Source organism: Cucumis sativus, chromosome 7 (genome assembly GCF_000004075.3).
Source record: "Cucumis sativus cultivar 9930 chromosome 7, Cucumber_9930_V3, whole genome shotgun sequence".
Classification (NCBI taxonomy): domain Eukaryota; kingdom Viridiplantae; phylum Streptophyta; class Magnoliopsida; order Cucurbitales; family Cucurbitaceae; genus Cucumis; species Cucumis sativus.
The window spans coordinates 17,730,329-17,752,491 of NC_026661.2; the positions used below are offsets into that span (position 1 = coordinate 17,730,329).

General features: G+C 33.7%; 3 protein-coding genes across 3 annotated transcripts; 2 read left to right on the forward strand and 1 right to left on the reverse strand.

The window, feature by feature from the left end:
* Nucleotides 1–2,004: 2,004 nt before the first annotated feature.
* LOC101202946 (mitochondrial Rho GTPase 2) lies at nucleotides 2,005–12,371 on the reverse strand. Its single transcript, XM_011661008.2, has 13 exons — nucleotides 12,045–12,371; nucleotides 10,792–11,074; nucleotides 9,997–10,173; nucleotides 9,637–9,888; nucleotides 8,802–8,870; nucleotides 8,613–8,668; nucleotides 8,138–8,219; nucleotides 4,138–4,349; nucleotides 3,901–3,970; nucleotides 3,544–3,656; nucleotides 2,864–3,014; nucleotides 2,544–2,730; nucleotides 2,005–2,442 (listed from the first exon to the last, which is right to left on the reverse strand). Exons 1-13 carry the CDS (start codon nucleotides 12,242–12,244, stop codon nucleotides 2,369–2,371), a joined length of 1,926 nt encoding a protein of 641 aa, XP_011659310.1. The 5' UTR covers nucleotides 12,245–12,371; the 3' UTR covers nucleotides 2,005–2,368.
* A 1,832-nt stretch (nucleotides 12,372–14,203) lies between these two features.
* On the forward strand, nucleotides 14,204–17,252 carry LOC101205373 (pentatricopeptide repeat-containing protein At4g02820, mitochondrial). Its single transcript, XM_004148855.3, has 2 exons — nucleotides 14,204–14,554; nucleotides 15,453–17,252. Exons 1-2 carry the CDS (start codon nucleotides 14,252–14,254, stop codon nucleotides 16,743–16,745), a joined length of 1,596 nt encoding a protein of 531 aa, XP_004148903.1. The 5' UTR covers nucleotides 14,204–14,251; the 3' UTR covers nucleotides 16,746–17,252.
* A 1,388-nt stretch (nucleotides 17,253–18,640) lies between these two features.
* Nucleotides 18,641–20,554, forward strand: LOC101223214 (40S ribosomal protein S19-3). The gene is made up of 4 exons (XM_004148844.3): nucleotides 18,641–18,860; nucleotides 19,660–19,750; nucleotides 19,884–20,067; nucleotides 20,224–20,554. Exons 1-4 carry the CDS (start codon nucleotides 18,777–18,779, stop codon nucleotides 20,294–20,296), a joined length of 432 nt encoding a protein of 143 aa, XP_004148892.2. The 5' UTR covers nucleotides 18,641–18,776; the 3' UTR covers nucleotides 20,297–20,554.
* The last annotated feature ends 1,609 nt before the right edge of the window (nucleotides 20,555–22,163 follow it).

A 22,163-nucleotide genomic window follows, 5' to 3' on the forward strand; every position in this document is an offset into this window, starting at 1 on the left:
TTATCGTGTTACTTTAAAATCGATTAATAACAAATTTTTCTTCTTAATTTATGCCAACTTACCAATATAATCGATACATTTATCAAATAAATCTAAATGTAATTTTGTTTCAAAGACTCTTACATCTTCTTCTTGAGTTTTTTACTCTTTACTAATTTTTTTTTTCAAATTGACATCTTTAAGAGAATAAGCAAAACTTTAAGTAAAATGTCAATGCTTCAAGAATGGTGATAGTCAAAATCTTGAAGGTAAAGTGACATTTTAAATTCTCTAATAAAAATTCAATTTACTATCTCGTCTCTAATTAAAAATTAGAAAACTTTAGATTTAAAAGTGGTAAATTTTATTTAGCGGCTTAGTTATCCACATATAGAAATGGTATTATCATTTCGTTAGAGAGTAAACAAAATTTTAATGAGAATACCAAAATATGCTTTTTTTAGAAATTCAAATATTAGAACATACGTTTCAAAAACGTTGGACTAAAATCAAACAAATTTTAATTTTGAGACCAAAATAAGATTTATAAGTTTGTTTAAAATGGTAACTTAAATGGCAAAATTTTGATTAAAAATAATTATTTTCCATGATTTATTCAAAATTTTGTAAATAGTTGTTATAGTGGACACTAATTTAGGTTGATTTTGTCTTATCAAATAATGGGGAACTAAATTTATATGTTGTTTTATATATATTTAATTAGTATGTTTTTAGAACTTCTTTTGGTCTTTGTATTGCTTTTAGGAGGTGGATGTGGATGAAAATATTGAAATCTCAATTTTATAAAAATGTTTATTAGACTATCGATAAAATGAATGTTGATTGACATGGTTGAAAAATTATATAAATAAAAAATAAGTTTTTCAATAATTTAAATAGATTAAATTTTTTTAATTATATCTCCCTTAGCTGATGATATTTGTACACATATGTTCATGGACACGTGAAAATGTTGATACATAGGCAGAAAATTAATACCTACTTCATATCAACTGTCAAACATAAGCATTACCTTTAATAGCCATATCATTTGTTAGAATTTTGTGGTTGCATTTTAAAAGTAGCAGCAAAAAAACTTGAAAAATTACAATTTGAAATAAACGTTTTCTGCTTTTCATAATTTGCTTTAATTTTAGAAAACACTCCTAGAATGTAGACAACAAAACCTAGAAAACAATAAATAGAATGAGTTTGTACAGGCTTAATTTTCAAAAACCAAAAACAAAAAATAAAATTAGTTACCAAATGATGCATGGATTGTCTTCAAAATCTAGTAGTATAAGGTGAGTGTTACAAGTTTGATATAAGAAAACTCCTAACATACTTAAAATTCAATACAAGAAAACGATAAAATTCTAAGAGAAAGAAAGTGGGAATCCTTACTGGGGAGAAGTCTAGTAGTTGATAATTGATTATTGTCCTGTTCTTCATTTTCTTATGAGAAAAATTAAGTGAAGATCGAAAAATTAAGTGAAGATCGAAAAATTCAGTGATGAAGAAAAGAAGAAAAAGGACAAACTACTGATGGCAGCAAGCAACGGAGATACTCAACATGAAAGAACATGTAGATCCACACATATTAGAGAAGAGGTAAGTACTTGATAAAACATCACAATTGAACACTATAGAACCTTTTTTCCTGAATGGTAAACTTTAAATTCATGAAAACGAAGGAAATAATTAAAGACATAAGAGGCAAATACATATTATATATATCGGGGTACAACAATCAAAATCAAGACTAGTTTTTAGTAACTAACAAGATATGGTTTCCAAGAAAGGAATAGACATCCCCACTCATATTAGTAATTACTTAAACAAGATACCATCATTAAGCCAACAGATGGAACCTAAACGTGCAGTAAAAGGATTGTTAGGAATGACTGCCTAGGAGTTTGAAAAGTGTTTCTAAACATTTGAGTCATTCAAAACCGACTCTCTCCACTCTAAAGTATGATAATAAAACAAAATAAATCATAATAGAGGAATACAAAGCCAAACAAATGAGAGAGCAGTATCTATCTTTGCATTATTGTAATTGCTTTAAATAGCATCAGTTACATGGAGAACTGGTAGCCCCAACAAGCTCGTTCCGGAGTCCTCTTTGAATTCCTTCGGGTTCATAAATACAAGTTAGATAAATAATTTTAAACAAAGAACAAAAGTAGGATGAATGGTTTGGGGTTACGAAAATTTAGAACCCAGCTTGATAGAAATACCAAAACATTCTTTCTATAAATAACCAAATATACTTCTAGATTACACAAGAGGATCGATTAGCAAAGACAGAAATGTATAACTTAACAAAGAAATTAAGGCAGTGTTATCGCGGTACTTAACGGCGACCACATAAGTTGATTTCTTTCAGTTAATTTGAGGTATTTTTCCTGGCAGCGTATGCGCGGCACGCAGCTAATCCAATAACACCCACAGCAGCTCCAACTGTGATTTGCAAACAGAAGAGATTGAGCATAATGGAATATGTTTCTATTCTTCTCTACTGTAAGGAGTTGGAAAAAGAAATGGATGAACCACAAACATACCTGAGACGAATATGAGAGAGCGGTTAAAGAGTTTGTAATACCGCTTACGGTTCCTCCCTCTCTCTGTTTCTGGAATGTTTGCATGAGGATGTTCTGCAGCGGTCAAAATTTTATTGAATATATTGCTTAAGTCACCTGATTTTGAGCTCACAGGTATAGGTGCTTCTATTCCCAATCCCTGACAAACCTAAAATAGTTGACTGAAGTTAAACAAATATTCTAGTGAATCATGTACAAAATAACGTTTGTAACCGTCAATAATGTAAGACCTATCATGAAAGTTTGAACTACGTGTATAGAGGCAAGAATGGTAAGCATACCCTCACTGAGTCTTGTACTGCAAGTGGAGATGGGTCAAGATCATCCTTGGCAGCAGTAACAATGCAAGGAACTCCAAAGCCACTAACTTCTCCCTTTCTCGCAACCTCAACAAGTAGTTCTCTTGATCTATTCCATGAATCTTCATCTGAACTGTGGAGAGTGAATCAACATCGACATGAAGCTTTATATTAGAGGAGGAAACATAATTGACAGTTCACACACAACGATCCACATTGATAGTGAATAATATATCCTCAACCAATTACATTTTAGCATTTAATGATTCAGATTAATGTTTCTCATTTTAACTTTTTTTTTTAATTAATGTTTCTCATTATTAAGATGACTACAGAAATGAGACATTCGATACTCTCCATCAACAAAGAAGTTATCTGAACATCCTTAAATAACATACTTCTTTTTTTTTTTAGAAAACCTTAAATAACATACATTTATGCCGAATACTAGCAAACAGAAATTCTTATTGAATATCAAGTATAACATTTAAGCAACAATAATATAAAGTTCACTTCTTGTTCAAATACAAGTGGCATATTTAAGCAACACAAACGGCCAATTTTCAACTCTTAAAGTTGCAGTTACCCCAAAGGAAATAATAGGGAACTTCATATTGGTCTGTCATGTTACCAAAAAAATCTAGTAAAAACTGTTATGTCACCTGTCATAGACAAAGACAGCAACATCACATCCTGCCAAACACTCTTCGTTTGAAAGAAATTTATGGACGCCATCTTCAGGAATCTCTCTCAATATAAGTGTCTTCTGACCTCCCTAATGATGCAAACAGTGCAATAAACATGATCAAAAGGTCAAATAAGAATCAGATTTTCAAACTTAGAAATCTTTACGGTGAAAGATTAATGTTAAATATGTAAATTTCAATATTATGACTGCACTGAACTCGATGTTTCAGTGTGTATGGGACTTAAAATATATGTAGATTTGAACTTCGTTTTCCTTTTGAGGGAGGATGAGAATAAGAGGACACAATCATACGAAAACACATTGTAGTCACCTGAACTCTTTCAAGCATATTCATGACGTAACCATCTTCAGTTGTTGAGCTATAGTTTTTAGAATAAGGCCTGAAATGAGAGTAAGAAAAAAAAAAGTAAAAAAAAAAAAATAAAAAGCAATTTGAAGATGGTGATAATGAAGATATTATAAAAGGTTTTGCAATAGAGCTGGTAAGGCGAAGGTACTAGCAAAATGAAAAATCATCAATAAGAAGTGATCGGAAAAGGCATGAGACCTTCGGATTAAGGTATTCAAAATAGCCGACTTTCCAGCCTTTTTAGGACCAAAGACAAAGCATTGAAACACGTTTCTTTCTGTTTTTTGCTTTTTGCGATCTACCAATCTTCTCCTAGTAACACGGAGTGCTTTAGCTGGATCGCCACCATATCCAATGTATATTAAATTAGCCAAACTCCGTGGAGGATCCAATATCGTCATCAGTGCCCACTGCAATCATTTAATAGAGTTCTGTTGTCAAGATAGATCAATATTTTTTATGAAAGACAAAATATCATTTCACTGAACAAATGAAGTTATAAGGGAGACATAACTTCATGAAATTATCAATAGTTTACTTATTAATGAGAAACAGTAATTTATTGGTGGAGTGAGATTACAAGAGACCAGGAAAGAAATCCAAAAATCTCCAACCTAAAGAAGTAACAACAAAGGTTGTGCATACAAAATTGTCAAGTCATTTTTAATTTATCTTTTGGAGAAAAAACAGTCAATTGGCAAAAATAGAAATATTACACGATAGTTACAAAGGAATTGGATAGAGAACTCTAAAAAGAGGCCACAAAAGAACAGTATCCTTCAAACTTTTGAAATGGACTTTCCATTTAACTTTTTTTTATGAGAAAAAATTAAAGAACACCAGGGCATACAAAAAAACCAGCCCACAAAAACGCTCCAACCAAAAGAAGGGGGATCAACTAAGAAGAATGTCACGAATGAAATAATTACAAAAGGACTTCGATTTCGAAGTCCATAGGGACAAATAAAATCTAATCAAAGACCACTGTGATCCCTTTTCCTACCACGAAACACCCATTCATTCCTCTCCTATGTCCCACAAAATAGCACTCCCCCGATGATCCATAAAAAGCCTCCCCCCCAAGGGCGGATGGAGGAGAAATCCCTCACTCGTCACACAAACACCCCATGACCAGCATGGCTAACACCAAACTCCACAAAGACGAGTACACTAGCAATCCCAGAAAAGTTGATCAAGGTCTTCCTCCGCCCTCCAACAAAGCAAGCAACAAAAAGGCCCAACAAGAGTAAACCTCCTCCTCACAAGCTTATCCACATTGTTAACCCGACCCAATAGAATTTACCAAATGAATAATCTAACTTTCTTAGGAACCTTGGTCCTCCAAACCACTTAAAAACAGACTCCCTAGAGGAGGAGAGATCCAACAACAAAATGGCCCAAGAGGCATTGGCTGTAGAGTCGGCAGCTTACAAAGCTTTGACCAAGAAGGAGAAATAGTTCGGCTTCGGTACTTCTCAAAGCAAAGGGGATCTAAACACCAAAAAGTTTAAGCAGCTTCCACCAAAGCTTTGGCACGGAAGGTCAAATGAGTACAAGCTGATCAGCAATTGATTGTGTTATTTTGTTATTTCATAGGTACAGAAGAATCCAAGTAAAATTTAATAGAAAATGCTAATGATATATGAAAGGAAAATTACAATATGCCAAAACTTTTGTAGGCTTAAATTCCCCAAAAACCATTCATTAAAATTGGCATGCTTTTTAAACCCCCCAAACCTATTGTATTTATAATCACGGTTCTAACAATTTATTTAGCCACCGAGTAAAGAGTAATATGCCCTGATACCTGGTATTCAAACAATACTTGTAACATAGAATTTTCTTCATTTAAGAATGGAAAACCAGGGCTAAGACAAGTGAAGAAAACGAAAGTGGGACTCTTGGAACATTAGTTAAAATCATATGGTGGCCGCCAACCTAGAATATTAAAATCCAACAAATTTTTTTCTGAACCAAATGTCATGTTGTCAAGTAATTGCCTCATAAGATTACTTGAGGTAGTCATATGCTAACACAATGCTCGTGGACATATATTCATATATATAACAAAGAGAAAACCAAGTTAGACGTACAAGAGTATTTCCAACTGAACTATCCAATTAGTCTAGTTGCCATAAATGCAAACAATAATTCTATACCATCAAGTCTCAACTCTCAATGGAATCTTCATAATCACTTGCCATATCCCAAAGGAAGAGAAACTGTACACTAGTTTACGACAAGTGGCTGGTCATCTATTTCATTTCCAAGAACTTTCTCGGAATACTACTAGTCTTCTTGACGACTGAACGAGTAAAAATAAAGACTTCAAAGGAATAGAGTGGGAAAATTGCTTTAGCATGAGTGAGGCTCTCAATTTCTTTACTAAGCCTGCCGGAAACCTTTACCAACATAGGCCAATAGAACTCCTGGCTTTCAAGGCTACCTAAAAAGAAGACAAACATTCAAGAGACGACTCCCCAAACTCTACTCCCAGACTATATCTTCAAGAAAAACAAATCACTATCATGGTGAACAACGCCAACAACCAAGGTCAAAGTTTCTAAACTACTTGTGAAGAAGTTAACCACTCAGTTTTATCCCCCTTTAGTTGCCCACTCTTTTGTTGTTTTGGGAAGTTCACACTTCCAAGAATGTCCACTTTTTTGTGTTAAATTTTACATAACAGAATTAACGCTTTCGCTTTGAACCATAGTACAAGATATACGCTCTTTTTTAGAGGTGTGGGGAAGCACTGAAGATTCGTCTTTCATGGAGTATTCTATTTACTTTTTCAATGCAAAACCACTTTTCTAAGACCTTCGATGTTTATTTGGATCACCCTAGAGTTTGCAGTTCTATGCTTAAGGAGTTCCTTCTTCAATCTCCATTCATAAGAAGAGGTCGGTTTTATGGCATGTTGGATTCTGTTAAATCATCGATTGACCTAAAAGCTTAAGCTAATAGACTAAGGTAAATTTAATATTATATCATTTAACACCTCCTTTCACTTGTGGGATTGAAATATGTAGAAGACTCAACAACTAGAATTCAATCTTAATTAAGGAGGAAATAACATTGCAAGAGACCAAAGGTTTAAACAAAGGACCTTCTGAACCACCAACTATGACACCATGCTAAATCACTTGTTGGGTTTCTTATATAAAGTGAGAGAGAGTGTTAGACGATATAATATTAAATTTACCTTCACTGAACAATTTAAGATTTTGGATCAATCGGTGACTTAACATGATATTAGAGCATGCCATTCAAGAGACCTTGTGTTCAAATCCCTGCAATATTATTTACTCCCCCATTAATATTGATGTTCACTTATTAGGCCTTCTACATATTTCAAGCCCACAAATGAGGAGTGTTAAATAATATATTATTAAGTTTGTCTTCTCTTATCGGTTTAAGCTTTTGGGTCAATTGGTGATTTAATAGTTTTGTTACGATTTTATTGGGGCCTTAGGCTGAGAGGAATAAGAAGATTTTCAGAGGATGGAAGAGTTCTTGGGATAAGGATTGATATGTTGCTACCATTCACGCTTCTTTTGTGGGGTATTAGTGTCCACCTGGGAGATTTTATTTTCTTTTAGTCTAGTTCCTCTTATTGGGATGCTTTTTGTGTATGTCAATCTCTCCTCTTTCTTGGGATTTTTTATCCAAAAGAAAGAAGAAAAACTAATTATAATAATTTATCAGTAGATGAGGAATGATAAGGTGTCCCTAACAATATATCAGTAATTTAGAGGAATAGAATCACTTCCAACCTGAAAGGCTTCATGAGACCTTCCCTCAAGTAGCCTGGCATCTAGCAGAGCGCAAAGAGGAAGGGAGAAAGGATTTTTCCTTGCCTCACTTCCATCTAATGAACAATCCTCCTTCTAGGTTTCCTATTAATGGTAATAGAAAAACCCAAAATGGATCGTTGTTAGGTATGTAAAATTTGGGTTCAAAAAACAGGTGCGTGAACAATCAGATATTGTAGCTATCCTTCAAATTTATAGAGAAAATTGATGCAAACTGCAAAGAAAGAAATCCAACATCAATAATTTGTCACACTTAGTAACATACCTAAAGGTTTCCCAGGTTGCAACACTCTTACCATCAATTACATCCAAAACAACAGTACTCATATTCACAAAACATATAGGAATGGTTAATGTAGCAAAAATAGCTGTCATTAACATACCTGGGATAGAAACCCATTGAGAGTTAAATTTCCAAGAGCAGTTCTCTCAGCAGAATCCTTGTAAGGAGGCTCATCCCAAGGACTGATTCAAACAAGCAGTGAGAAAAAATTAGTAAAAACAGTTAAATATTACTAATATTGGCACATATTAGTTAAATAAATTTTTTCAAGGAACTATACCCATATCCATAAGCATCAAAGTAAAATTGATAATTGCTAAATGACTAGACAATTGAAATAAAATGTTTATTGAGAACATTTTGGTGGTACACGTTCTTAAAAATATGAAAGTTTTAAATTCTAAGGTGGAACAAATATTTTGTTAAAAATAAAAAACAGCAGTTACTTTCTATGTCCATAATGAATCTTCACAAAATTGAGGTCGAATGGAGGGCATGTCAATAAGTTAATACGAGTAATGTTAAAATGAGCGACATGTAACATGAGAAAAGGTTTCTAGAGTAACAAAGTTCACCTTTCTGGAGCAGTACTGAATAGTTCCTCGAGCTCTGTTGGACGCAGAGCTCCATCCTAGCAATCCCAACCAAATGCATTTTGAGGTTCAAAAGAAGGTAAACACCATTAAACAGCCTCAACTACTAAATACCACTGCAGCAGGAAAAAAACAAAGCGAAAGGAAATCTCAGGGTAGGCGAATACACACATTATCTGTATCGAGCAATTGGAAGACACCACGCAAGAAGTCCAAGGCTTCATTTGACAGCTCCATGCTCTAACAATAACATCCAGTAAGTATCTTATACACAAACATCTGTTCAGTAAATTGTAACATGGGATAAAAATTCATTGTTCACGGTAGTTAAATACTGGAAAATTCAAAGGATATTATTGAATTGTTGATTAATTGCAACACTATGGACAGATCCTGTGTTTTCTCAGATATAACCAACTCATAAGTTGTGATTCATTATTTTTTTGTACGAACTACTAATAAAAAACATAAATTTTTTATGACAAACTCTCACTCAATTATTAAGAAGAGGGAGCAGAACTCAATAACCAGAGAGATAAAAGTGCCCCATTCCAAGGAAAAGATCCAAGAGGCACCACAATCTTTGTCCATGAAGATTGCTACAAAAATCAGAGCATCAGGCACTTCGACCAGAAGCTTTATTAAGAAAAGGTAGAAAAGCAGCTGCGTAAGGAGAGAAATCTCTCAAAAAGAAAAACTGAATGGTTCACCTCTAAAGGATAAGGACAGATCCAAAAAGAGGCCTACAAAACTAAAGCACCCAGAAATAACTATCCCAAATTTCTGTAAATTAAAAAGAAGAATGAATGAAAATCTATAAAATCTAAAAACAAGAACACCCAAAGAGACGAGTTACACGCGATACCCACACGACAGTGCCAATAAAACTTACAAACAAAGTCCCTTGGTTGGCATCTAGCCAACTATATTTGGCCTTTCATCTAAAAGAGAATAAAGCAAATTATGTTTTTTGAATGGGTGATGGGGTAAAGAAAATAGAAGTTACCTGATCAGGAGCTTGTTTAGATGGAACTGGAAGATAATCTCCACTCAAATTCAAATCATCATCATAGCCAAATTTCCTTAACACTGCCCAAGTAGTCTCAAGGCGGCCTTTTTCTATGAATAGAGCATGAAGGAATAGGAAACCAGGAAGGGTAAGACCACGATCATTAACTCCACTTGGTAAGTTCTCTTGCACAATTCTTTTAACACCTACTATTTCTGCTGGTTGCAATGGAGCATTGAAGCACTTAACCTGTTTAATAGTTGAAAGCTGTTAGCTTCAAATAAAAACAAAGAAAGACACATAAAATGACTGGATGGCAAATGGGAAGGAAAAGAAGTTCCCACGGGGGAGGGTCACCTGAAATTCATTCAGCTCTTCATCACTAAGGGCACCATCCATGTCACGATCACAAAGAGTAAATACCCTTCTCAAAGCATTTTTGCATCTGGGTTTCAAACTCTGTCTTTCTAAATCAAACAATGGTGCTGTTGGATGAAGCACTGCCCTTTGAGCATAATAAAAAACTTCTGGCACCTGTAAACAAGTAATTTAAAGTTTCAAGATTCAAAATCACTAGGAACAAACCTGGAATGCGAGATAGAATTTTAATTGGCACTTGACAGAGATTAAAGCTCTATGAGATATTTTAAATTATACTACAATAAATAAGGATAACACTAGAAAGCATATGGAAATGATAAGGAGCATCGTTGATGAGTTTCTTCGCCCTTCCTTCATGTCAACATGTCTTAAAATTTTCGTGTATGAATGGTTTTTCACAAAATTGGGCATCTTACATCCAGTATATCAAATGATGTTGCAGCAACAATTGAAAAAAAAATGGAAGAAGGCATTCCATGGATTTCACTACAAAAAGCAATAACATTAAGGTGCACCTTACTACTAAAAGTAAGTTAATGGCAGTTAAATCTAGGAACTACAAGAAAAGAAAAGAAATGATCTTGCAACTTTACTAAAGGTTTTTTTTCTATTTCAAGAGTTACAAAAACATCCAAGGGATAATACGAACCCCTCGGCCTCAAAACTAACTGAAGCTTAATTCTATATTAAGAACTAAGTAAATCAAGTAAGCAAGAAAGCTCAAAGGAGAATAAATCAACAAGCTACAAAAATGAATGGCTTCTCAAATACCTGAAGTAGCGTAGCCGCAGAGCATTCTATACAAGTTTCAATCTCCCTGAACTGTTTCATAATGGGTGCAACGATATCCTCCATGCTCATTGGATGGTGTTCATCACGCAAATCTAGCTTGCAACCAACCAGAATAACAGGTGCCTTCACCTCCAACTGGCGCAACTCATTGAGCCAGTATGAGGTCAAACGGTTAAGCGTCATCGGTTGATCACATGCATAAGTTAATAACACTGCATCCGCTCGCTTCAGTTCTTCATAGAGCTTGGATTTGTTATCCATGCTATTTATAGATAGATCAAACGACATTAATCACAAATTGAAATAGAAACAAGAAATGGAATTACTGCATACTGGAGAAAAAATTAGAATAAACCCACTAACGTGTACTAAAATTTAGAGGAAAGAAAACATGTTGTCACTAAAGACTATCACAAAACTGAAACTCATAAACGGATCTATATCGAATACGACATTTGAAGCAATTCTAAGATACATACAATAGTAACATTTTTTTCTCATTTGACCGTGAAAAGGAACTTTTGAGGCAAGAAAAAATGGCAGTTGTATTAAGCACTAGCACTTCCTACAACGAAAAAAATAAAGGAATCTCTATCAACTATGACACTCGAATCACTCAGAAATCACAAATACTCATTGAACCCTTGAATGAAAATATATTAGACGAAAGAAAAAAATGAAAGTTATATTAAAGACTGGCACTACCTAGGATGGAAATCACAAACGAATACATATCAAATGTAACATTCAAACCAATCAGAAACCGCAAACACATAAACATTCTTTCATTGCACAGGATGAGATTTTTAAGGAAACGAAAAAAAAACAGCTACATTAAACACTAGCACTCTCTAAAACTCAAAAACACAAACGAATCCATCAAATATGACATTTGAGTCACTCAGATATCGCAAACACAAAAACATTATCTCATTGAAGCACTGAATGAAAATTGTGAGGGAAAAGGAAATGGAAGTTACATTAAGCACCAGCACTTCCTAAAAGTGAAAAAACACAAACAAAACCATATCAAGTGTGACATTCGAATCACTCAGAGATCACTACAAGCACTTTTAAACTGAACCGTCGAATGCAGTTATTAGACAGGAAAAATGAAAGTTACATAAAACAACAACACTACATAAACCTGAAAAACATAAACGAATCCATATCCAAAATGACATCCAAATCACTCGGAGATCACAGAAACAGAAACACGATCAGTAGCATACCTGGAAGAGGAGTCAATAATGGTGAGCGGGACGCCATCAGCGTAGAAATCGGCGGGAAGATGAGTGGGAGGAAGTACAGAGGGAACGTTGTCGGGGAATGATTCGGTAGCGGCGGCAGCAATCAAACTGGATTTTCCGGTGCCTCGATCGCCGGCGACCACGATTCGAACGCTGGGACGGACGCCGGTCTTAGCTGCCATTGGAACAGCGAGAAACAGAGAGAGGGAGAGAGAGGGAAAGAGAAATTAGTTCGTTGGATGCATACGATTGAAGGCCACTACGTGGGAAATATTGGACCGAGGGAGTTCAACTTGAACCCAACAATGAAAAATACCTTTTGTGCACACAAATTTCATAAGAGTAAAATATTTCTCTATCACTATTCTATTTCTAAATATTTAAATTTACATTCTTACTCTCTCTGTTAAAATGTTTCCTTTCTCTCTCCAACCAACTCCTTGAGTGCATCAAAATTTTACAAATTTTCATTTATGATAACTTATTCAAACATTTATTTCAATAAAACTTCTAACACGTCCACTTAAATTAAGTTTATAATAATCCAACTCTGTTGAATTAGGTTTATAATAATCCAACTCTTTCGTGGAAAGAATTATCATAACAATTGTTTTAGATTTATCGGAACACATTTTTCTTTACCTTTTTAGCTTTTCATAGTTTTATTATTTTATTGAATTAGGTTTGTCGTTTGTTTCTAATTAATTTAAAATATTAAAATAATATTTATTTTACTTGCAAAATTAATTTTAATTAAATTTTAGTAAGGATGAGTTTAGGCATTTAGTCTTCGTATTTAACTTTTTTAATTTTATTATTTAATGTTTTTTATTTATTTTTATTTTTATCTGTTTTTGAGATTTAAAGTATTCTATCTAAACTATTTATGATATTTTTAAGTTAAATAAATTTTTAAAAGAATGAATTTTATTAAATTTATAAAAATTCATAACAAAATCAAATCAGACTTAATATTAAATTAAATAGTTTTTGAATTTTTAAATAGCCTGAAACATGTATAACAAATTTTTTTTGAAGTATTTAAAATTTAAATGTAAAATATATTCTCTTAAGCTACATTTAATTTAAGATTTATTTGAATTAAAATTTGAATCTATTTTTTTACCAAATAATGCCTATACTTTACAAAATATACTATTTTTTTCTGTTTTTATATATTTCATTGATTCATTTTAATTGGTCCATGGAATAACAATCCTTTAATTTATAAAGAGAAAAAAAAATAATGTTTAGGTAAAAAGAAAAGTGAGATTGTTTTATCTTTAAAAGGAAAAACAGTAATCTATTCAACAGTAACGATTACTTAAAAAAATATATTAAAAATCTTACGTCGTATTTAAATAAATGAAGGCAAATTGTTTTGCGAAAACTACGACAATTTGGTAAATTAAATATAAAAAATTTGTGTATTGAAGTTAGAATATGATTTTAAACAAATTTATTTGCAACTAACAATTATGTCAAGAAGTTAAAAATTGATGTCGTATTTAAGAAAATAATTGAAAAATGTTTTACGAAATTAGGACATTTCAATAAATTAATTATATGAAATCTATATATTTGATTTATAATACAAATTTCTTTAAATAATCAATAAATTATTCGCACGTAACGATTGCATAATTTTTTTAAAAAAATAGACGTCACATTTAAAAAAATTACTGAAAAATATTTTACGAAAATAAAATAGTTTGGTAAATTAAATATACAAAATTTGTGTTAGATTTATAATACGAACTCAAATATATATATATATATATACAAAAATATATTTTATAACACTAACTATATAAATATTCCTCTAAACACATCTTATCATAACTATTCATTTATAATATTCTTTTCAAACACCGTTTATTATAACACTAATCTTCTATGATCCTCGTAACATTAATCCTCCATGATCCTCGTAACACTAATCCAACTCTTTTTACAAACACAAACAGTAATTTAGTAGTAATTATCTCATCCTTTTGTTTATTTGTTTAGTGGAACGTTTAATAAAAGGGAATTATTGTGTTTGGAGCATAGAGTTATTTTGAATGGAAAGAATTATTTATTTATTTATTTACGTGATTGTTATTATTTTAAAATCAACTCGCGGTTTATAATCAAACCCTACCCAGCCCGAGAGCCTCACTCACATTTCAAAACTTCACTCAGACACGATGTTCCGCTCCTTCCGGCCATCTCTAGCCACAGCTGCGGCGCGCCGATTTTCCGGGGAAGCCTCTATGGCGGCGTCGGAGAACACGGCACTAGAAGGCGCTGCAGGCACCCGCGTCGTATCCGGCAAAGGCGGTGGTCGAGACACGCTTGGGCGAAGGCTCATGAGCCTCATTTTCCCCAAACGCAGCGCCGTGACTGCCATACGTAAATGGCAAGAAGAGGGCCGCACTGTTCGCAAGTACGAGCTCAATCGCAACGTTCGGGAGCTTCGCAAGCTCAAGCGCTACAAGCACGCACTTGAGGTATTCAATTCTTTATTATTATTTTTTTCCTTGTTGCGTGAAAACTCATGTAATGTCATTAATGCTCGAGATCATGTATTGTACCATTTTGTGATCTGAATGAACTCATCGTCTACTTGTGCTGTGAGTCTGCACCCTTCACTCGATCAACACTTGAAGAGTTAGTGTCAATTCAGCTGATGTTCTTGTGGTTCATTATTTCTATAATCTGTTTAATTTAGTCTCAATCAAGTGGACAGTGGACTAGCTTTGAAAAGGGTATTGTGGTTATACTATGATGGATTTTAGATTGTTACGATGCCCAGAAGCTGATCATTTATAAATATGGCAAATTTAATGACACGTTATTTAACACTTGGAGAGTTAGAAATTAGCTCTACATATTGTACATATTCATTAGGTAACATGTGTTACATACCATAATTAAATTGACAGTTAGAGGAATAACCCACAAAGACTGTGAGATCCCTTCATAACTTTTTTCAATGTGATGATGCCTCTTTTGTGATCACCATACATTAATTGAATCTCAACTTTTTTTTTTTTGACCGAATAGACGTTTTGTCTCAAAACTAATTGAAAATAAAAGGAGCTAACATTGTGAGGTTTTAATTTTTCCTGAGGGATCTTCAACAATATGAAACCAAATGATATTGCAGTGACTTGCTAGAGTCACTACTCTAGTACTAGATTAAATCAAGACTATCCAAAAGGTTAGATAGGTTAGGGTGAACCCAGATATGCTGAAATACAATTTCATTGAATATTTTGCTTTATTTCCTGTAAAAATAAGTAGACGAATAAAATGCTTTGGTACGGCCTTGAACCTTGTAGCTTGTATGATCTGAAGATGGCCTTGAGCCTCGAGTAATCTTTCTTGAGATTTTCCACCGTGCAGGTGTGTGAATGGATGACATTACAGAAAGATATGAGGCTGGTACCTGGTGACTATGCAGTTCATCTGGATTTGATTTGCAAAATCCGAGGCCTGAATAGAGCAGAAAAATTTTTCGAGGATCTCCCTGATAAAATAAGAGAACAATCAGTCTGCACATCTCTTCTTCATGCATACGTTCAAAATAATCTATCTGAAAAGGCTGAGGCTTTAATGGAGAAAATGTCTGAATGTGGTTTCTTAAAAAGTCCTCTTTCTTTCAACCACATGCTTTCTCTTCACATCTCAAACAAGCAACTAGAAAAGGTTCCTGCTCTGATTGAAGGATTAAAGAAGAACACCAAACCAGACGTGGTAACGTATAATCTTTTATTGAATGTTTGCACTTTGCAAAACGACACTGAAGCTGCAGAAAACATTTTCCTTGAGATGAAGAAGACAAAAATCCAACCGGATTGGGTATCATTTAGCACATTAGCTAACTTGTATTGCAAAAATCAACTTACCGAAAAAGCAGCCGCTACTTTGAAAGAGATGGAGAAAATGGCATTTAAAAGTAACAGACTCTCACTTTCATCTCTTCTTAGCTTGTATACCAATTTAGGGGATAAGAATGAAGTTTACAGGATATGGAAAAAGTTGAAGTCATCCTTTCGCAAGATGAGTGATCGTGAGTATATGTGCATGATATCCTCTCTTGTGAAACTTAATGAGCTTGAAGAAGCTGAGAAGCTCTATACTGAGTGGGAGTCAGTATCTGGGACACGTGATACTCGGGTTTCAAATGTAATGCTTGGAGCGTATATCAAGAAAAACCAAATAGAACAAGCCGAGAGTTTCTACAATCGGATGTTGCAAAAAGGAACAGTTCCATCTTACACAACTTGGGAGCTCCTCACATGGGGATATTTAAAAGAGAACCAGATGGAGAAAGTCCTGCATTTCTTCAGGAAGGCAGTTAACAGAGTGAAGAAATGGAATGCAGATGAGAGGTTGGTTAAAGGAGTTTGTAAGAAACTCGAGGAGCAAGGTAACATCAACGGGGTGGAGCAGTTGTTGCTTATTCTTAGGAATGCTGGTCATGTGGATACTGAGATATACAATTCTCTATTGCGGACCTATGCAAAAGCTGGTAAAATGCCACTCATAGTTGCTGAAAGAATGGAAAGGGACAACGTCCAGTTGAACGACGAGACTCGAGAGCTTCTAAGGTTGACCAGCAAGATGTGTGTGAGTGAAGTTTCAAGCACTTTATATGATAAAACAGATCAAATGGACTCAATTCAATCCGCTTGACTTTGAAGTATACTCCTTAGGTTACTCCAGCTTTCTGAAGTATCAAATATCCAAAAGTTGGATCGGATAGTTTTTGCTGATTCGTTTAGGTTGCCTGCTTTCTTTTCATAGTTCTTAAACAGATATGTTGGTTTGACGTTTGCCAATAATTCAACCCGGACCGACACTTTCCAGGTGGCAGAATCCTGAGACCCATTTTCCCTGCTGCAAGTAGCTGTTCTATATGCTGTTTTACCTGTGCTTGCAAATGAATCATTCACACACAGCTAAATTCAGAAGCTGCGTGTGGATGAAGCTGCCGTGAGAAGAAGTTTTGATGCTTACTAGTCAGTACAACATGTTAAATCTTTTCAAGTTACCTTAATGCTATATTTGGATCTCAATTACTTGCTCGGATTGAATGTAGACTATAACAAAATTTTGTTATTTATTAGCAATTTCAATGAAGTTTGCTGGAAAAATGTTGGGTTTCATGTATTCGAGAGTTTGATAACTCTTTTTGGATCACCTTTTTATGTTATTTTATTAAAGAGCTGTTGAGATCATGAATCAATGGTTAGGATACTGAACGTAGTAAAAGCTGAAGGCATTAGGGAGAAGCAGAGTTTCTATTCTATGATTTTTACAACCACAAGCTTGCCAGGTGATTTTGGAGGCTCTAAAAGTGATTATGTGGAAATTTTAATGGTTTTTTTAGTTTTTGTTAAACCAACTATTAATTAAGGGGGATAAATTTTCTTTTGAAATTAGGTTGATTTGAAATACTTAGTAGCTTTTGGGGTTGATTTCGAATCATTTGGTGGCTCTTTTAACTATGCTTTAAAAAATCTTAGTTTAGTTTTGAATTTTGCCAAACACTTCTTCGAGAAGTGTTTATTTGTTTTTAAAAAGAGAATATTAAATTTGAATGTTAAAAAACTAGCTTTGCTAAATAAGTCAGTAAACTGAGTGAAAATGGGCATAATTCAACTAATACGAGTTTGAGTGATCATATTTCAACTTGTATAGAAGAGTGTACAAATGATTAAAGTGTGTGGAGTTTAAATCTTCTTGTTTGAGTAGGTAAATTTGAGTTGAGTTCGGTCTATTGAACGGTTTTCATATATGTTTTTCCTCAAATTAGTCTTTTTGTGTGTGCGTGCAACTTTGTTTTCTTTTAAAGGTAAGAATATCAATGCAACTATTGAAAGTCTGGTGTATTTTTGCAACAAGGTATCATCGATTCTTGTTCATGTTTTTTTAACTTGTTCATAAAGAGACTTTGTTGTGAAATTAATTATAAGAGCATAACGAAAGTTAAAAACTTATTCCGGATATCATATTGCATTATATTTTTTTTTCCGATATCAAACTTTCTTCCCATTAACAAATTTATGGAGCCCTAATGCGTTATTGATTTCAATTGCAATATTTTTTTAAAAACCAATGAACATCCGATTGGGGTTATAGATGCCTTTCTATTGCAAACTTATTATAAAGTTCTATTGTAATTATGAAAAAAAATTCATAAGCCCCTGAAAAAACAATAACACCTGTAATATTAACGAATTTAAAACATCTGAGAAGTTTTTGTGAAGTAGAGCGCTCAACAATTTTGCAAAAATTAATTTTTATTGATTTTTAGGAAGAGCCATTAACGACTTCATGATCTAGTGATTCAAGTCATTGTTATCGTAATAACTATATTCTAATTTCCTAATTGACAAAGATCCAATTACAATATGGATGATTGATTTAATACATTGCTAAGTACAAAAGTAACATTGATGGGCTAATTAATATACAATAGAATAAGCTAACGATTTAATTCTCATATAAAAGAATATGGCGTGAGGGGCAATTTTGGGAACTACAAAAAGAAGAGGGTATAGTTGAAATATCACAAATCAAAGAGGTTGAAAACGAGAAATTTCTGAGTATAAATATAGGGCACGTTCCGCTTCTTTGAAAACCCTAGAGTTTGAGAAAGGCGGAAACCCTATTTCAGCAAACGGAGCTTTTGCCGGCCTTTGCTCACTGAATTCAACAGCCATGGCCACTGCTAGGACCGTCAAGGACGTCTCTCCTCACGAGTTTGTTAAGGCCTATGCCGCTCATCTCAAGCGATCCGGAAAGGTATCCTTTTCCTTCTCTCAATTCGCCTCTATTTCTTTTGTTGGATGAGACTACTTGGTTTTCGATTCAAGGGAGAGTATTCTAGGATGTTGGTTTCGAAAACGGAGTGAGTGAATGCTAAATTTTAAGTTGCAGTTTTTTCGGCTCTGTTTGGGAGTGTGTTCTATTCTGCATTGTTTATCGTCTTTATTTCTTTGCCTTGGCTTGTGTTGTAGCTAGGCTTTTTTACTCAAACAAGAAGTTTCAAGTTTTAGGGTGTAGATTTTTCGATCGATATGCTACTGATTATTGTTTTTCTTATACCATAATGGCTTATAAAATGATCTGCTTGTGCTTTGAGTATGCCTCGTCTGTTGATTAAGTTTGTGGGTTAGGTGCAATTTATCAGTTTATCTTGCTCGTCGCACTTCGTCTGAGAAATCGTGATTTTTTAGTGACTTTATACTTGCCATTGAATGTTTCTGGGTTCTTGTACGTTTTGTGGATGTGTTATCAGTCTTTAGAAAATTTCAACATTCCCAAAGCCCTTATCCATTGGTCGGGATTTGGCTTTTTCCCACTACTGTAATATTTCATTCTATCAATGAACATTTCTTTAAAAGAAAAGGAACCCTTCAGAAGGCTTTTGCGAATCTACCTGGTTTGGATTGTCTGATTTTTAGTACTATTCTTGGATTTTGATTGGTTAGAACTTCCTACATTATATTTATCTTGTTTACTAATAATTTATAAGTTTAAACATTGATCTGTAACATATGTGATTTTAACTTATTTTTCCCTATAAATAATTGACGAGCAGGTTGAACTTCCACCATGGGCGGATATTGTCAAAACTGCAAGATTCAAGGAACTTGCTCCATATGATGCAGATTGGTACTACGTGAGAGCTGGTTAGTTTACCTTTTTTCTTCTTTGATTTCCATGTATTCATATAAAATAAATAAAACAAACATAATTTTATTGCTGTCATTTCGGATGTTCCGATTGTTTTATTCTTACAATCGCCATTTCAAACTTATTCAGCATCCATGGCAAGGAAGATCTACTTGAGAGGAGGTCTTGGTGTTGGAGCATTCAAGCGGATTTATGGTGGAAGCAAGAGGAACGGAAGTCGCCCTCCACACTTCTGTGAAAGCAGTGGAGCCATTGCCCGCCACATTCTACAACAATTGCAGGAGATGAACATTGTTGATGTGGACCCAAAGGGGTGAGTACAAAGCTTCTTAAGTTTTATCTTATTTTCTCAAATTATGCCTGATTTTTCATTCGAATTTTGCTTGTGTTCAATTCTGGTTTTCAATTCATTTATTCCAACAACAATGTCAAGTCAGTTGATTTGTTCTTCTGTCTGGATGTTTTGCAGTGGAAGGAGAATTACTTCAAGTGGCCGACGAGATCTGGATCAAGTTGCTGGCCGTATTGTTGTTGCCCCTTGATTGATCAATTACCTCTATTGTTAAATTAGAGACTTATGTTTTGCTGATGAGAAACAATTTCTTATGCGTCATTAAAATTTTGGATTTAGCTGTTGAAAGATTTTCCAGATGAATATGCTTACTCTTGTTTTTTCACGGGTTTTGAATGGTCTAAAGTTCATTTACTCTCCCTTTTGTTTTATATTTTCTTTTTCTGGATTTTCTTGGAAGAAACCTGTTTTCACTTTTTTATCTACAGCAACTTTGATGCTTGGCCTACATAATTTTTGCATTTAGAGCTATCTTTATTCTTATTCAATGAGGTTCAATTTAAATGGTTAAATTATAATAATATCTTGGATTCGTATTTATTTGTGTTAAAAGCTTTCAAGGGTTTTGAAACGAGCTTCAAATTTTGCAAGTTGGCTAATCTTATATATGGCTTGTCTATCTATCAATTATAATGATTTTGTTTGAATTAGATGATAATGTGAATACAAGTGTTTATCAATGATTGATATTTAGTTCTATAATCTATATAGGTATAAGCATCTAAATCTTTCTTAGTGTAGCTTATGCCATGATTATATCAACTCGAGGATGGGAGATCAAATCAAGGATCAGACCTTCTAACTCTAGGCATGGAATTACATTATTTACTAATGTTCAAAGTTCATTTTAGCAACTCTATAGTATTTGTTTTGAGTATTAAAATTTGATAGGTTAGTGAAACTTAGTAAGAAAGGAAAAAACAATTGGAGCGTCAAAGTGAGCTTTTGAAAGATGTGTGGGGGAAATATACATCATCTTTTCTAATTGTCAAACTTAATTCCTTAACTCAAATCTATTCCTTACCTTCAAATTAAATGAGTTTTCATGAGATTTTCGTCTATGAAATTTGAAAAATAAACTCACATATTATGCTCAAAATTCAAATTTACACAAACGTTATGAAATAATTCGAAGATTCATGGATTTATTCCTACTCCGTCTTACTTTTTTGGGGGGGTCAAATCCTTGTTGATAAACTTAAAGCATAGACTTTTTATACATTTAATCTCTTATATTGTTTATTAGGGGAGAAAAAACCTACCAAATAAGGAATACAATTAAAACCTTTCAAATAAGAGAGGTAAGAGTTTACGTGAAAAATTCGGAAGAGAAGTAATCCATTTGTGATTTTTTTAATACCAAGGAAGGAATAGACAAATTTTGTGATCACAGCACGAACATTCATGTTGCTTGAGCTATTGCTGTGCTCACTTTGATATTATAATAAAATACTATAATATGAAAAGTTCCCCGAGGTACACAATTATATTTCTAAATCTAACTAAAAAAGCCACTCTCAATATTTCATACTATTCACAATCTTCTTTTTACTATCAAATAATATAATACAATAAGATAAATTATTTACCTTTAAAGTTAATACACCAAAGATTTGAAGTGTTTAATCAAAACTATGTAAAAGAACATAGTTTTTGGTTGATTTTGTATTACTTTGCACCATATGCTTCCTAGTGTCACAATCGTAGCCTTTTAACCTTGGGACAGATGATTGTGCGACACTTGTTTGAACTTGATGAACAAGTCAGCCGACCAAAATCTGAAAATCGCTGGCAAACTCGCGGTATGAATCAACCTCCTGTCACGTTCTTGAAAAAATGTTTTAGAAAATGTGAGGAAAGAAATTCATTGAAATCAACGTTACAATATACATTGAAGACTGTCAGTTGCAAGGGAAAAAGATTTGCTTGCAAATAGTGCAACAGTGTTTGAGCGGTGATTTAACTAGTATGTCTCCCTTATAGTATATTTTGAACATTTTCAGCTTGGTAGGCTTGCATATGAAAATGTCGAAACGTCACTCCCAAACTTTATGACT